At 45.6% G+C, this 18,122-nt stretch overlaps 1 protein-coding gene across 1 annotated transcript in view; it reads left to right on the top strand.

The window, feature by feature from the left end:
• Positions 1-1,571: 1,571 nt before the first annotated feature.
• The window catches only part of LOC144179238 (ornithine decarboxylase-like), a 28,596-nt gene continuing 12,045 nt past the window's right edge, over positions 1,572-18,122 (top strand). Inside the window, exons 1-6 of the mRNA XM_077707525.1 lie at positions 1,572-1,655; positions 9,074-9,159; positions 10,161-10,257; positions 11,666-11,742; positions 12,247-12,413; positions 16,200-16,337. Of these exons, the coding sequence (XP_077563651.1) occupies positions 9,076-9,159; positions 10,161-10,257; positions 11,666-11,742; positions 12,247-12,413; positions 16,200-16,337 (563 nt within the window). The 5' untranslated portion in view covers positions 1,572-1,655; positions 9,074-9,075. The remainder of the gene's footprint in view (positions 1,656-9,073; positions 9,160-10,160; positions 10,258-11,665; positions 11,743-12,246; positions 12,414-16,199; positions 16,338-18,122) is intronic.

Raw genomic sequence — 18,122 nt, forward strand, 5'->3', positions numbered from 1 at the left:
TGTTATATTCACTTTCACCTAGGGTTATTACACGATCGAACGCCTGAGAGGTTAGCCTAATTTCCGACTTATCGTCGCACCATGACGGCGCTGAGTCAGTTTTGTTGCCTAATGCGAAAGGGCCCTTGTGCGAAAAGGCCAGCGTGCGGCGTCGGCGTCTGGAACATAAAAATAATTCTGCAGAAATTCCGAGAATTATCTACTAATGCGTAGCATTCTTATGCCACCTGTCTTGAGTGTGAGTTTTTACAGTCAAAGGTTTTGGTTTTTCTAAATCCTGTCCGACCAATTATCTTCATTTACGCTGTTATAACGATTCGAAGTGGAACATTCGCGAAATCTGCATTATTGTTTAAATTCAGGTCGTTATACGATTTGCCATTTTCCGTATTGTTGTTATTTTTGTTATTTATTATTTTTTCCAAATCTCGTTCGGCCAATTATCTCCATTTACGCTATTATAACAACTACAGGTAGAAATTTCCCGAAACTGAATAATTGAGGAAATTCAGGTCGTTGCACGATTCGCCATTTTCCGGAATTATTTCATATTTTTCTTAATATGTAGTTTTTCAAAATTTTGTTCTACCAAATATCTCCATTTGCGCTATTATAAAGATTACAGGGGAAACTTTCGTGAAATATGCGTTATTGTCGAAACGCCACGCGTTATACGTTTTGCCATTATACGTAATTTTATATTTTTCTTATTTTTTAGTTTTTCAAAATTTCGTCCGACCATATATCTCCATTTACGTTATTATAACGATTGCGTTTGTAACATCTTCAAAATCTGCATTATTGTGGCAATGCAGGGTGTTAGATATCTCGCTATTTTCCGTAAATCATTCGTATTTTTTTTATTTTCTAGTTTTTCAAAATTTCGTGTGACCAGTCATCTGTATTTACGCTATTATAGGGATTACAGGTGGAGCTTCCGCGATATCTGCATTTTCGTGAAAATGCAGGGCGTTACACGGTCCCGGCTGTGGGGGTACTCGGCAAAGAATGCTACGCATTAAAACGTCTCCTGGAGGAGCGTTCCAACGCACAAAGCGTTTGGTGTTCAATAGCGTAAGCCTGTACATGTCAATGACAGCAATGCTAAGCACCGCATAAGTACGTGGACTGTGGAGACTTGCAGCTGCGGTTGTGAATGCGGAGTTCGTTGGTAAATCAAGCACGTCCACACTGACCAATTTTGTAACTGCTCATTGTAATACCCTGTCTTTACCACGTGATGTTGCGGAGCAACAAGCGGGTTATTTCGAATCTCCTGCTTTAAACATAAATTTCTCGCTAATGGCAGCCACTTTCGCCTGTTAACAAAATGGTGTTGAAGTATCAGCTGTCCAATCTTTCGATCTAAGCTTTATTGTAGGTTGTCTCCATTATACTTTCAAAACGTCCTTGCTACGTTTCCGAAGTGCCGAACATGGGCATATTCGCGGGAGGTTCAGTGCGGCACGCACCTCATTACGGGCAGCTATCCCGGCTACCAATCCGGAGTATTGAAACGCCTATACCACCCGTGCGTGAAGGTGAAAGCCAGATGCGCTTCCTGTCACGGAAAAAACAGGAAGCCGAGCGACCCCGTCTGCAGTACGCGCACGCATATCATTCAGGCAACCATCCATCCTGACCGGAGTCGAAAGGTACGCTTTTTACAACTTTTTACAATCACAGTATTAACTGGCATGGTAATGGAGATTCAGTTATACCTGTATGTAACAAACCTCTATATAAAAAATTCCTGGATATAACGAAGTTTTTCAGTTCCCCACTGCCCACGTTATTGCGACCTCGGTGTAACGAAGGCGCTGCGACGGTTCACCTTCATGTAACGAATTCGCTACGTTGATGACCGATTGTTTTTTGCACTTTTTCTGAAAAATAGGCTGGATGAATGCACTAATTTAGTGAATTTCGCCCGTACCGCAAACTACCGTGCGTGTCCACGTGTGATTGCGGTGTCGGTTAGGTGCTAGGCCTGCCTCTCGGCGTGTAGTCGCGCGCCTCCACTGCTATCTGGGATGCCGCTTCATCTGTGATGGTTTGTGCTGCCGGAAAACAAAAAGTTTCGTTTTTCCAAGACTAGCTCGCAATTTTAAACGCTGTCTCCGCCGGCGAGAAAGAGGAACATTGCCGTCCACAGTATCCCAGCTAGCATCTTGTCACTAATTTTAAGTGCGGAAAAGAGCATCAAGTCCGCGAAACGGCGTCCTTAACTTTAGTCCTTGAAAAGTCTTAAGGCACCAAAAAGTGTCAAAAGCAAAAGTGGTACTTAAGTAACATTTGTAAATACAGGGGTAAGTGACCTTGCTTCTTCGGTGTGCAATGTAGTTTCTAAGCTCGTGGGAGAGCAGTAGGCTGAAATCAAGCAGTTTTTCACGGTGAAATACATCCTTGAAGGGTGAATTCACCGTCACTGATGTCTAGCATTTTGGTTTTGGTCCTGCTTCATTCATGAGAGCCTTAACTCGAAACCTGCTAGTAACGAAAAATTGCGAATTTTTATCGACTATGTAATATGCAAGTTTAACTAACTTGATGGTTGGTTTCATTTTCTTGTTATCAAAGCAAGATATACATACATTTCACGCGCAGTTCTCGCGCTCTACCAAAATCGTTGAATAAATTTATAGCACAAGGAAGGCATGCTGCCCACTCGAAAGAAAAAGACTTACGTGAAAGACGAAGACTAAGACACGAGGGTGACAGGACGAGAAGAAGTTTCGACTTTAGTTTTGCATGAAATGACAGTACACATATAGACTTCCCACCGGTATCATCCATAAGCCAATCAACAGCCGCACCACCATTTTGGCGCAGCGAAAACCCCATGCGAGACATAACAAACAAAACAAGTCCATAAGTTGTGGTAAACAAAACAATAGGTAGCAGAAAACAGGTTCAATATGCAAACTAAACAAAATTTCTAAAATAAACACTTGCTATTCTTAAGACCAAAGAATAACACCAGAGCCAGTAAGGCATAAAATCATCTAACTAGAATGATAATAGCGGTCGTAAAATTAAACGGGTGAACAAAACAGAAAAGCGCGTTCTTATTTTCCCCCCTTTTTAACGGAAGGCTAAACAGAATCCTAAACATGCCTCGAAAGAAAAAAAAATTTTTGAAGTTTTTTTTTTAATGTGTCCCTCTAGGAATATTAAATCTGTAGGTACCAGGCTTACAGAAGGCGCGCTGACACAATCCTCCCCGTAGTCTACAATCCTGTACGCATCGTAAATTACTCCATCTGTTTTATCTTTAGCATGTGCCAAGAATTTCGTGTCTGCAAGCTTGGGAACGCAGCCGCAGGTTTTGCAATGCATAGCCAGATGCCCCCCAGATTTATTTTGGAGAGAAATATTCTGCTCGCGTGCCTTATCAATAAAACATCTCCCGGTTGTACCAATATACACCTTTTTGCAGGTCAAAGGAATTTTCTAGACTACGTCTGAAAGGTACTTCGCGTACCATTCTCGGTGTCTTTTTACAGCGAAGCTGTTAGCCTCTCGTTTAACGAAAAATCTCCTGTCGTAAACAAAAAACCGGGGCAGGACCCAGCAGTTTCTCGCCCAAGACGCCGAGCACATGCGTCAGGCTAATCAAGGCTGCAGCGTAAAACTCCGTATTCGTGTAATTAAAGAAAAACACAAAAGAAGCATAGAAATCGCATGATGGATACTAAGGCGCCGGTGAAGCGTGGGAACCGCCCCCCTCCCACGTGTTCTGGTAAAGATTAGGTCTGCAGCTTCTCTTGAAAGGGGAGGGCGGCTGACGACATTCTAAGGATAGCGCATGTGTCAGGCTGGGCAGGACAGAGCAGTTCTCACCCAACACGCCGAGCGCATACGTCGTCAGAACCCAGAATTTGCCGCCAGAGAAGCCGAATGCAAGCGACAAGCCCGACAAGACGACGAGGAACATTTCATACGACCCTACATCAGGACGTGTAGTACCGTCATGCCACTATTTCATACCATCCTCTATCAGGACGAGCACTTCGCTGCACATCCACATTCGCGGTATAGGATGGCGATAATTTTTTTCACACGCATTCTTTGTTCGTTTGTTTGTTAACAGGCTCAATACAGCTTTCCTTAATTTGAAAGAACTAGCCCATATACAGTCAAACCCGATTATAACGAACCCCCATAGAGCGAATTATGCTATATATCGAACAAAAATAAATTACTTACGAAAATACATGCAAAACATACACCTTATAACGAAGTTCACATCGGCTATATCGAACTCGGCGCGCCTACAATTGCCACCGAAATGCGTTGTCTCGGAGCGGCGATTGAGATGCTGATTGGCCACGAATGAGATGTTGAGCCTCGCATGGACCGATGTGGCGCCCGAAACCTTCCGTAACTGTTTCCAACGCACGAGATTCCCGACGGACCCCATCCAGCCAGCGAGTCCGGACCAAGACGGCGAACTGCTGGAAGAGTTGGTCAACGTTCCAGATGCTGTGCTGAAAGGAGTGTCCTCAGAGGATTTCCGGAGTGTTGACGACGATGTTGCTGTTACTGTGAGCCCCTCGAGCGGACACACCGTCGCCGATGACATGGCAGCTGGCACTACTGAAAGCACTGAGGAGACTGAGGATGTAAAGCCGTCCGAGGCTTTATGAAGCATTTTTGCCAGTCGATGTTCTCCGCCAATATTGCTTCGTTATTGAAGGACACGGACTTGAACTGGTCAAAACGATTACTCGTATAGAGAGTGCGGTGCTATAGTTGGTGCTGGCAAAACGAAGGTGAAAGCAAAAATCATCCGTTTCTGGGGGAGTAGGCAGTTAAAGGAGCCATGAAGAGAAAATACAAGTTTGGTTCATTCGAAAGTTTGCCTCGTTAGAACCACAACGGCATCACTTATAACGCAAACTTCGCTCAAATAAGCTACATAATTAGGAAAAAAGGAAATGACCATGCGACCCACCAGCTCATTTTCCGCAACAGAACCTATGATGTCACTCGAGAATGCTCTGCGATTGGCGGAGGCCGGCAAAAGCAAACGCATGTTAGGCAGGGCTTACAGTTTCCATAGTAAGCTAAATGCCCGTGAAACATACTGCACATTCTTTTTATGACAAAAAACGGTGGAGTAAACGGTTGAAGTTCCGAACGAACACGCAAGCGTGTATGCCACTGCGTACGAAACTACCGCCAGCCGAAATCGACATCTCGCCGTCGCCACCGTCGCGCAGACGAATTTTCGGGTCCAAGGCTCTTCGGGGCCAACGAACCGTCCCAGCACGCACAGCCGCGACCTTGCTTGGTATCGTAATCACTTCACAGGAGGTTGGCCGTCATATCGCCAACCAGCAAAGGTAAAAATAGAAACAAGGGGAGTAAGGAACACAGAGCAGCAACGAGATAGTGCCACTCGTCGCACAGGTTTCGGTATGGAGGTCGTGTTGGCTTGCTGCTATCGTTACGAGCTCGTTTCCAGTTTACAACCACTGAAAACTTCAGTTTGTTCGAGTACTTTACAATGAAATTTCGTTGCTGTGTTTTGAAATGCCCATGTAGTACGGGCAAATCGTCGAGGGAGTGCGACATCCCCGCCGGTGAGATCTCCTTTCATGTGCTGCCCAACGACGAACCTCGGCGAAGCAAGTGGCTACGTTTTGTGAACTTTGCAAACGGAGGAGAAAGTGAGCTAAAGGAAGTACGAGTGTGCTCGCTTCCTTTCCGAGGAAGTGATTACGGCAGGGACCCGGACATGCTGGCGCTTGTCGCCGACTTCGTCAAAAGCGCTCTGACCTTGGGGAAAAAAAATTGCCGTGCACACCGCGCATTGACGCTCGAATCTTTCTGGTCGGAGCAGAGAGCTCGAGCGAACGGCTTTCCATACAAGATACCGGCCAACTGGCATAAGCGATACTGCTACTGAAACTGAAAATACGGCACATACGTACCAGTCTGTATTCGTCCGTCGCGACGGGGCTGACGAGGCAGCGGTGCCGACGGCTGGGCGTTCGTCTGTTGTGGCTATCCCGGAATAGTCGCTTTCCCGTCCACCGCGTATCCCACAACTCTTGCAGCTCGTGCACTTAGAAGCATTGAGCGTTCAAGTGGTGTGAGGTTTTAAATGCAAGCCCGAGCTCCTCGGCGAGAGTTTTGTTCTCCGGATCAGGCGATTCCATGACTAGGGCTGCGGGTGCACTAGGTTTTACCAGTATTTTTAAAATGGCCGCCGTCTCGGTCGACTCCCGCGTGTGGGTGCTATATGGAATCGACATACTAAGTATCTATTTCATGGACCGGCTCGTATGATGCCATTGTTCACGTCACGGAATGTGCAATTTTAGCGGGAGATTTAAAATTTTGGCTTAAATTGCCTTATTTCTCAGTGAATAAAGCATCATTTGCTTCCGATAAAGCGCTTGGGGTACTATGAAACACCTAATCTTTCGAATAAAACAAACTTTTGTTTTCTTTTCATAGCTCCTTTAAGGCGGAAAGTGGCTTTATTGCATGCAATAAATGAATTGTTTTGTGTAAAGTAACGGCATACTTTATGTGTTCGTTTCGTTATGTGGGAATGGAAGGGTTGGGTGTCCCGAGTATTGCGAATTCATAACAAACAAATTCGTTATAGACGGGTTCGGCTATATCGAATTATTGGATATATCGAACTAATCGCGGCGCATATTACAGTTCGCTATAACCGGGTTTGACTGTAGTAACTTACTGAACTGAATTTCCCCCTAAAAAAAGGAGTTTTAACGAAAAAATACTGAAAAAATTTGAAATTTCACGCCACATTGACGTGTTGTGGGTAGCAGTGACGTCCTACGGACCAGCACTGAAAACAGTTACCACCGTGTCAACTGCAGCTTATCGTTCCGGAGATACGGTTAAACGTAACCAGGGGACCCACTGAAATAGACCAGTCATGTCCCTTGGTGGAGGCTTAAGTCGGCGGACGCCACTCACCCAGCCAAGATCCTATGACGTATTAAATAAATCGCCGAAAAGTGGCTGTAAGTCGCCACTGCTATATTTGTTTCCTTAATACATTGATTACATCTGTGGGGTTCGCGAAAAAATTGGCGTCATTGTTATTCAGAGAAGATTGATTGGGAAGAGTTTAACCCGCCGACGCTACATAGGCGATGAGGCGCGCCGTAGTTGAGGGCTCCGGACTGATTTTGACCACCTGGGGATCTTTAACGTGCGACGAAATCTAAAAAACACCGGCGTTTTCGCTTTCCGCCTCCATAGGAAAAGCGGCTGCCGCTGCCGGGAATCGAAAACGCGTCTTTGGACTCAGCAGCACGACACCATAGCCAGTGCGCCACCGCGGGGGTTATCCAGACAAGGCAGCTTTTCTCTTAATGAACGGAAATTGTATTCTGTCTTTATAGCCTCCTTCAAGGCATCGTTGTAGTAGAGCCAGGGCTGTACAGATGCGGCAATGAGTAGCTTTTGACCGGATATACCACCTTCGAGGTCCTTGAATAATCGCAGAAAATAGGCGATAATGATATCTTTCTAATAGGACGTTGTGCGGCGTGTGGCCCACCGTGTTCGCATAGTAACGGACAAGTTTTGTTCCTATGTACCGGTACGCGGATTTGCCTCTCGTTCGCCTAAACTGTGTTACTGATGGAAGTGAGACACGCAACCGCGGTCGTGCGAGATATTCGCCAGACGTTTGAAATTACTGTACGCGACGTTTTTTGGGGGTCTTGGCGCCCACCAGGGCTACAGGACGCGCAATTGTGTTCGGCCTCAGAGCCCCGGTACCGCCCCCGTGCGTTTCGTAATAATTAAGTGATCGACATATGATGTGGATGGCCAGTGCGCGGTAGGTCGAGGGAACGATGTACGGGGTGTTACGAATCAGCCCGCCGCAGGGCTTTGTTCAACGCTTCTCGGCTGTGTGGCGAAGCCTCCGCTACGTGCGCCTTTCGAGTAGGCCTCCCTGTCGGTGACTCACGCTTGCAGTCGATGGAGCCAAACGCGTCGCTACATGTCTGGATCGCAGGCGCCTCGCTATCGGCGTGATCAAACATCGGTGGGGCCGACGCAACGCGCAGAGACTTGTCCGGAGGATGCGGAAGCCTCTGCGGCGACCTTCTGTCTCCCCTCTCTCGGACTCAGCGTGCGCCGCTACTACTGATCGCTCACGAACTCTGGAAAGAGTGTTGTGTGTGTCTGTGCCGTTCGTGTCGTGTGCACAATCTAGAGGGAACGCTTGCTTTGACCGTTGGCGCTTTGGGTATAAATAAGACCCCCCCCCCCCCCACAAGCTCTGTAGTTCATTCCTGGTTGAGCAGTGAATCAATGCTGTCACTGTGCTTGAGTCCCGTACTGTAATCTTGCCCGTAGGGGCATTGTTCTTGTCTGGCTTCGGCCATCTCTCGCCATGAAGTAAAGTTACGTTTGCCTTCGGCTTCTGGGCTTCTTCGAGGCAACAACATTGGCTGACCGCTCGCTTCACCACGTTAAAACACACATGCCGTAGGTGAAGGAGCTCGGCTGGGGTATGCCCTTCCGTACGCAACAGGAGCTAAATTGATCAAAATTGTGGTTAATCCCTCTTTCATTGTAATCGGTAAAACACGAAAGTGAAATGTGCCTTCACAGGAGCAGTTGAATGTTTTTTGTGCACCGATATGAACTTGCACATCGCTATTTATGTTTCGTGGGTATATGGCACCGTTAGACGCACCAACCACATCAACATTAGGCACTAGATTACACGCACCGGAGCATTGCGTACATCAGATTGAAACTGCAGGCGCTCGAAAAATCGTGCAATCAAAACTGAACGGGTTGTCAGCCAATCGTTTGGTGAAGCCACCGTTCGCTACAGCGAAAGGAGCATTATTTTCGGGTCGGCAGCAGTCTTGTGGGTGTGCTTGGCAAGCGACGTCCTGCTGGCGGGTCGCTTCGTCAAAGGTACCGCTTCGGTCCCGCTCCGTAGCGTGTACGGCAGACGCTTGCGTTGCGACGAGCTTAGCTTGTGGAACGGGAGATGAAAAATTATAACAGAGGGAAAGGGTGGCGATACAGCCCGTCTCATTCTATGCATCTGTTACAGAAATGGAGCCAAGCAAGGTTGGCAGCGTCTACGTACACGCGGATGGGAGTGTTCGAGACATTGCCATGGAAGTCGTGGAAACACAAGTGAGCACACATGAGCGTGTCCGCCATTGCCACTCCCTGTTGCTGTGAACCCGAGATTCATTCAGCAGCCACTCAGCATCTATTCAGGTGGCTTTAATTAAGACTGACACGTTAGGCTGTACATTTTGTACGTCTACGCCGAGCGGCCCTGCACAATGCACGCCCGTTTTATGATGTGTTTGGTCGGGGGATAAACCCTTTCGGCGGCAGCTAGTTTTCTGGGAAATAGTTCTACAAGGATACATCTTGAGATACACTGCATAACGATTGTCCGTTTAGTTCTAAAGCTCAAGGCTAGAAGTACGAAGGCGCAACAGTTAAGACCAGGCACCCGACGAGATGACCACAAGGACGAGATGTTCCAGATTAATGATATTGCTGTAAATGAAAAAAATAGTTGCACTACCAGCTTCGTTTTTGTGTATTAGCTCAGTGCTTTTTAAAATGTAAGAAAACAAGCAAAAAAGGGTTTCTGTTTCAATTTAAATTTAATTATTTGATGACCTAATTAGTAGTCATGCCTGTGAATCGTTAATTATTTGCCGCACACGTTCAATGTGTTTCGACTGTAAGCTCACAGGTTCCAAACATTAAGGAAAATACAAGGAACATAATTTTGCTTGAAAAAAGAAACCTAGGGCTGAAAAGGTTAAGGAAGAATCGATTTTGTTTTCCCGTCACACTGCGGCCACCATTTCAGGTTTCATAATTCAAAGCTGAGTAATCATTGTATGTACGAGGAGCCGTAGCGCGCGTGTTGTCTATTATTGACACATAAATGAACTCTAAACGTTCAAAGCAGTAATCATAGATTATTACAGCTTATTGAGGTGGATATAATGGTGGCCGTCAAGCACTGTAAAAGGATTGTGGAAGTTACAGGCTTTACAACTGCTAGCGTGCTTGAGTTGGTTACAACTGGAAAAACAAACCCTATACATCCCGCATTGTAGCTAGATTGCTTTACTCAAAACTTCACAATGTTTTCTTTTTTATTGCAGGAAGAGGATAACGCCTTTTACGTGTGTGACCTGCGGCAGCTGAAAAACCTCGTCGAAGTCTGGAAAAAAGAGCTGCCTCGCGTTATCCCCTTTTATGGTGAGAGATCTTGGTAAAATTTCCAGAGAGACAGAAAAAACATGTGGCACGTAATACGTCTTTCCACGTTGAAGAATTAGGTCGTATTGTGCACAGGAAGCAAACATTTAACCTTCTAATGGGTCGATAATGACATGGGTGCTTGTAAACGGAGCAGCTTGTGAATCTTTAGCCACTTAGACCCGCAGGGGTGACATTCCGTTTCACTTTATCACCAGAGGAACAACGGTACATGGACCCTACAGATTAGTGAGCATCTTCTTTTATGCCCTAAAATCTTTTAAGTGTCCCTTTGAATCCAAGAAATATGTAGCAGTGTTGACCTTCTCCATCATGAACAGTTAATCGAAATCGAAACAGTGTTTTTAGTATAGAAAGATGTCTTTTTATTCCTGCCTGCATCACGATATCCTTGTCGCGAATAACAAATGTGCCGAACCAAATACAGACAGTGTTTTCAAAACTCGGAAAGCATCTTCGGAAATAATTTTAACTATGGTTGAATGGTATGTTCATGTTACTGTTGTGCCTGACAGCATACTATACGTACAAAAAAAGTGGAAGTTGTAATGTTCCTTTGTAACTGCTGTGTTGTGCACCATTTTTTTGCTTCCATTATTTGTGTTTGGAATTGTGCTTTGGGAAATGAGAAAGTGCCCAGTGTATTTAGATATTTTGAGGTTTTCTAACCAGTTTGAAAAAAATACCCCATTGCAGAGTTGCAAGGGTACGTCCAAGAAGTTTTGAACACCTTCAAACCACTAGGAAAAAGATTGGACTTTAAAGTTGCGCTTCTTAGGAAAGGTGCCATGTAATTCTTAGACATAAACCAGTGTTACTAATTTCAACGCGTTTAGGATGTATTATCCACTTTCTCGCGAGGAGCCCCTTCGTTTTCAATCTGCCCATTCAAAGCCAGTTAAGCGGGTAATTGCGGCGATGGTCACTTCGTCACACTGACAAGGCTACCTGCAAACACCCTACTAGTCGGACACAGTATGCTGACTTTTGAAATATTTTGTTGGTTTGGATATCTGTGTAGCTTCACGGGGAGCTGGAAAGCAAGAAGGGCAACATTGAATTGTGTTTTCCGCGATACAAGCTACGCCTACATTCATGCACTATTTGTTAACAGGCATAATGTCTCTGAGGTTTTTGTGCTCGGCATCGGCTGTGTGCTCTTTCCCTGGAGAGTGCAAAAGAATGTCTTCGAGAAAAGCACCCCAAGCCTAAGTGCAAACCGCTGTAGCCTCTCTTCTAATACACCATAGCCGTGGTATAAAAAATACCCAACTCACGCGGGAAGGCATTGATAAAGATATCTTCGTTTGCAGAAGAGCTCTCCAGATTTGAATGCTAAAGCAAACACCAAATCGTACCAGATTATGAGTTTCCCCTCATTTTTCAGCTATAAAAGCCAACACGGATCCTGTGATTGCGAAAACCCTGGAAAAGGAAGGATTTAATTTCGACTGTGCAAACAAGGTAAGAAAGAAAACAGTGAACAATCGTTATTATGGTTAGAAAATTGTAAATTCTAGAATAGTTGGTTATAAAATGAACTGTCCCGGCGCACGTATTGGCAAAGCATTGCAAATTGACCTCATAGATGTACCACGCATTTTGCACTGCCAAAACTAACTATAAGTGACCACGAATATTTTTTTTTTATTTCTAGTGGAGAATGCCTAGTAAAATATGAGCGATAGGCAGAAAATCATAAACAAGAGTATTATGCGGCGGTTACCACTTTCAGAACTTTTGCTCCGCCATTGGGTTTTAGGTCTGACCAGAGTCCTTTAATTTACCTATCAAGCGGTTCAGATGTCGTTTATCGAAGCCAAACTAGCCGAGTAGACTAGGAGGCGGAGTTTTTAACAAACATGTCACAGTCACAACTGGAGCTATTTGCGGGTGTCGTTGTATATGAAACTTCCTAAGTTGTTTCCCTTAGTCAAAACATGGTTGGTCTTTTGTTCTTTCATTCAGCGAGAAATTCAGTGGGTTCTCAAGATGGGCGTCAATCCGAATCGGATTCTTTACGGAAACCCTGCGAAGCAAGTTTCCCACCTTGACTACGCCAAAAGTGTTGGGGTAACCTTGATGACTTTCGACTGCGTGGAGGAACTGGACAAAATTTCGGACAAGAATGCAAGGTCATATTTGCTTTTCCGAACAATTTTCTTGAGCGCGGTTCACAAAAAAAAAATGTCTGATTTTGAAAAAAAGCACAGATTAAGGTTGAGATCACGTGCCACTTTCTGAACGCCGGATACGGAGTTGGAAATTCTTATGTTAACAGGCGCATAAAAAATGCATAGAGACACAAATGGTACTATTTCGTTTTTTTTTAATTGGTGACAGGAGTTCCAAAAATATGCGCTGATGTTCCAGCTTGTGAGAGAAACTCAACGTAACAAACACGCTACTTCAGTCCTGTCGTAGAGCTCCCTACAGCACCCTATAGTCGCCTCATACTCCGGTTTCCCAGCGCACGAATGCAACGCTTTTCTTCAAAATGAATCTCTTGTGAATACTGTCGATCTTGCCATGTGGACACTGTTATTCAAAGGTGTGAAATGATGTACGCCGTCCAACCGGGGCAACCGATTAGGTTAGAATACCGGCGTGCACATGGCATTCCAAGTCGCACCCTATGCAGTGTGTGACAGCAGATTCTGAGCAAGAGGTCGGTGAATGACAAGCGGCAGTTTGCTGATCGGGATGAGTGACAGGCCGAGAAAAAGGAATGCAGATGGGGACAGATTAGCATCGATATGAAGATTTAAGAGTTAGGCACTTGATTTCAAGGCAGAATGCTGTTCTAAAAACCACGTACAGGACGATGGTATGTACCAGCTATCGAGGGATTTAGTGCTTCACTAACATAAGGCATAAGAACGTTGATGATTTAACGAGTTTACTTTCAAGCACAGAACAACAATAAAACATGACGGTGGTCGCGTGTGATATTTCGAAAATCACGTCGGCCTTCTGTTTCGGCCGATTCCATGCTGTCACGATTGTATGAGCAAACCCTATCTTATCAGCAACTGATTAAAATGGGGATGGGCTTGAACAAAGTGCACGATGTTTGGTCTCTATGCATGGCGAGTATATATGCACTCGACGTTTCGTTAAAGTGGTTACGTTCCACTCATTCTTACTCGTCACATCTGGCGATGCGTGTTTGCATGGTTTTAGAAAAACGCCGATAGTACAATTTCACTACGAAGTTTTCATCAGGAAGAGCCTACCGCTTCTTTTTTTTTCTGCTTTGCGCACCAAAGAGAGTGAGAGAGAGAGAGAGAGAGAGAGAGAGAGAGAGAGAGAGAGAGAGAGAGAGAGAGAGAGAGAGAGAGAGAGAGAGAGAGAGACTTTTTATTAAAAGAGGAAAACGAAGAGAGGTTTTCCGACATCAGTTCGCCGGCATGCTACTTTGCGTAGAAATAAAGAGAGGGAAAAGAGTAGTAGGTGTAGTGAGAGAGAGAAGAATAGTAGTAGAGAAAAAAATAAAATGCGGTCCGTCTTCAGGGTATTGAGTTAAAAGTTTCTTGAAATGAAGGAACGACTACAATTTCGTTCACACACCAATGTCCTGGAGAAATTCGGATCGCGGGCAGGGGTTTGCACTGAGCGGAGGGAGACGGCCATGGTCCAAGTACCAATTTCAGTGTCAATGGTCCAGGGTGGAAATAATCAACTTTATTTTGTAAATGGCACCTTGAGTCGGCATAGGCAGAGCACTCCAGTACTATGTGTTCGACATTTTCAAGTGACCCACAGTAATCAAATGTTGGTGCTGCACCTACGTGTTCTTTGCAAATCCAGCCCCCGGCCCTGTCAGTTCGTTCTATGGAGAATCCCTCGGCAATCCCGACCAAATGGGCCCAATTTTCTGTATTTATGATGATGGTAGTTCATCAAATCTGGGTGTCAGTGCTTGTCTCACGCCTCCTCCTCACTCTGATCTGCTACCCACCGACGCTTTCGCGTGTTCGTTGGGCTAAACACACACAACCCGACTATGCTCACAAAACTCCGCTCACTACTCAGATCTTTTCGCTCTTCATTTGGCTCCCAGCTATTTGCCTGGACGATTTCACGTTGCCATGGTTTCGTCAGATACGAGAACGCTCAATTTCTTTCCCTGGTGCCTTCGAGAAGAGCTAAAGTCCAACTACTCGCGTGTACCCTTTTGTATTCATAAGGATCACTCGCATTGCTTTTTGACGTATCCTGTGAGGACTTTATCATGAAATGGCCTTTAGGATCAGCATCTTTTTGAGCAATGTGGTCATTTGTAAGCGCTTTACACGTTATTAGAAAAAGCATGGCGAAATTTTACTTTTACGTTCTGGTACTCAACTATAAAATTCATAAAGAACTGCGAGTTGGACATGTTGGTTAGGTTCATGGTGGGTACAGCGCAAACAAAACTCGGACAGGAAATGACAGAGTGCGGAGCGCTACTACCAACAGAAAAGTTTAATCGTGAACACACATACATATATTGCACTCAAAGCGGCCGTCATCACATCGTCTACATTACAATCAACCACACCTCAAGATATGTGGCCTTTGTTGCCGCTGATTTGCCTCCTTTCAGGGTGTCGAGAGTAATAAGAGCGATTGTAGCGGGGCCTCTACTACTGTTTGATCGTATCACGTGAATGCTGACGTGCCGTTAACCCACTAACAACATTGTTTTTAATGCTGGCTGAACTACGTCACTCCTCTAAATTTGAAAGATTTGATATTTCTGGCATTTATTCTTTGGGTAAGAAATATATTTAGCGGCCGAAATGGATCTGAGTTGGTTACCAGAAACCAGTTACAGTTAAACCTAGATGTAACAAACCTCTTTGTAACGAATTCCTCGATTTAACAAAGTTTTTCAATTCCCTATTCTCAGACCCATTGAAGCACATGTGTTTGCGACCTCTTTGTAACAAAACTTTGCGGCAGTTAACCTTGATTTAACGAAGCCGGCAAGCTGATCAGTCATTGTTTTTTGCCCTTTTACTCAAAACTGTGAACTAAATTAGCGAATACTATAGCACTACTGTAAGGATCCACCAGCAACGAAAATATCTGAGATCGCCAAAAAACGAAATTCGGCATGATGATGACGATGAACGGAGCGGCTAGCGCCATCCCGCGGCTAACGCAGCACCCACTTGTGGTTTTGCCTGCGTAGCATGACACCTCAAAAATTTAACAAGCGTAACTAAACTTCATTTTTTTGTCGCCCGCGCCGCGAACTACTGTACGCTTCCACGTGTGAGTGCGGTTTCGGATCGAGACTTCGTGCTAGGCCCTCCTCTAGAGATGTAGTCGTGTGTCTCCACTGCTATCTACGGATTCGGTTCGTCGGTGATAAGTTCTGCTGCCAGAAAACGAAAAGTTGCGTGTTTTGAAAACAAGCGCACAATTTTAAATGCCGTCTCCGCTTGCGAGAAAAAAGAATGTTGCCGCCGTGTACAGTATCCCTGCTAGCACCTTCTCAACAATTTTAAGTGCGGTAAAGAGCATCAAGAGCATCAATTTTGGTTGTTGGAAGACGTTTAGGTGACGAAAAGTGTCAATACGCAAAAGGGATACTGAAGTTACGTTAGTCAATGCGTGGTAAGTCACCTTGCTTCTTTGGGGCCCGATGTAGTGCCTAAGCTTGTGCGAAAGCAGCAGGCGCTACTCACGCAGTTTTTTTGCTGGGAAATAAATCCACGAACGTTGAGTTCACCTTCAGGTATGTCTAGCATTTCTATTCCGTTTCTGCTACATTTAAGTCGAACCCTGCATGTAACGAAAACCGGCATGTAACAAAAAATTGCGAACTTTTGTCAACTTCGTTATATCCGGGTTAAAGGGTATTCCGAACTGAAAAAAAACTGTATTTTTTCTTCATGTATCCTGTAAAACGCTGAAACGCATCTCTTTAGGCTCCTTTTGAGATTCGCAGGCAGACGACCACGAATAGGAGGAAATAAAATGGAACGAAAGTTTGGATGTCCACTCGGCGACGCCGAACAGGTTCTCGAGACTGCCACCAAATTGGGCCACACTGTTGTCGGCGTTGCGTAAGTTTGCACCAATTTTTACTTTTGTTAATGCAAAAGTATTGGATAACTCGGCGCGTAGAAAATCCGGTGCTCCTGACACACAAACGACACAAAAGATTGCTGATGGCTCAAAGACTGAAAAGTTGGGAAACTGAGTTTTAAAAAAATCTAGGGAAGCTTGCCCTCATGCGCAAGACTTGTATCACGAATCTGTTGTAGGTGAGCATTGACGGACACATAGTTAGTTTCTGTAGCACGCCCTGCCTTTCGGTTCGCGGCCTCTTCCTCGGCCAACTATCCGCTGCCGGACCATGCCGAGAACTGCCAAGACGTTGCGCACGAGGTCTCTTGCACGATTCTAAGCGCATGCGCACGACAATGCGAGCTCCCGCACGAAAGGCTCTCCTACGATACTGAGCGCATGCGCACGCTCCTCTCGAGTGTTTCGGCGGCCGCTATCTCGTTTCCTTCCGCTTTAAAGTGGGTAATGCGACAGCTGCGAGACGCCTACACGATAACGTTCTTCGCCGGGAGTTTTCGGGGCGCACGAACCCCGAACTTACGCCCAGTAACAACAGCCCCGCTGTTAAAAGTGTACCTAAATTGTGTGTCTGGGTGGGATCCGAACAAGGGACCTGCGAATATCCACTACATCATCCCAGCTGACTGCAGGTGTACCCAGTGAATGCCCTGTGGCTTTTGACTGAGAAACGTGTGTGAGAGACCTGTAGTACTCAGACTTACATGGAAAGTTTGAGACGCTAATTGCTATTGCACTAGTTGATTGATTGATTGTGGTGTTTAACGCGCCGACGCAACGCAGGCGATGAGGCGCGCCGTAGTGGAGGGCTCCGGATTAATTTGGACCACCTGGGGATCTTTAACGTGCGCCGAAATCTCGAACACACGGGCGTTTTTGCTTTTCGCCTCCATCAGAAAAGCGGCCGCCGCGGCCGGGAATCGAACCCGCGACCTCGTGCGCAGCAGCGCAACGCCTTAGCCACTGAGCCACCGCGGCGGGTGCTATTGCACTAGTATCAAATTACATTCCCGGTAAGTGCTCCCGTTGACGGTACAACCATGGGTATGCGGTAGTTTATAGCTACAGAGAGGAAAAATAAAGTTACAAATGGAAAGGGATGATGATGATAATGGGAGTGCGGGTACAGAAATCGGACATTGACGCCATAGCAACTCTCGGACCCTGCACAGCAGCTTGCGCTGCTTAGTAGGTGCTGGGATGGCCAAATAGCTTCTGGGGTCCTGGAATTTGGGTCCCACCCGTGAACTCTCCCCCTTTTTTCTCACCCCTTTTTACAAAATAAAGTTTACTACTACTACTACTACTCCACCATAGGCAGCACGTAGGTGTCCTCGTAATTTCTGGCAGTACTTCCCACTTACGTACTAACATTTCACCGGTTAGGCGCTAGCGTGATGAATGTTTTAAATGCTTTTATTACTTTTAAAGATTTTCGACGATGCTAGTTCATTTTATCTACCTTCCCATTTCTTACCTCTTTCCACCTCCCCTGCGATTCCAATTTTCACCTATTTCACTTTTCTTCCACAATCCTTGCCGCTACCTCTCAGAAATTTCTATGGCCCTGAACCCGAGACTCTGCTTCTTGCCAAAGCCCAGCGCCTTAGTCAAAGGCCAACTGCACTGAAGTTCCACCACGGCAAAATTTATTTTTAACGTGTTATTTTTAACCAAATCAGCTGGGACACGAGCTGTAGCCCGTGAAACGCTTCGTGAATCAGTCAGAAGCGTTTAAAAAAGCTCCGCCGCAGACCCGACCA

The sequence above is a fragment of the Haemaphysalis longicornis genome, unplaced genomic scaffold (genome assembly GCF_048455015.1).
Source record: "Haemaphysalis longicornis isolate Haplotype H1 unplaced genomic scaffold, Haemaphysalis longicornis Haplotype H1 scaffold_4, whole genome shotgun sequence".
Taxonomy (NCBI): domain Eukaryota; kingdom Metazoa; phylum Arthropoda; class Arachnida; order Ixodida; family Ixodidae; genus Haemaphysalis; species Haemaphysalis longicornis.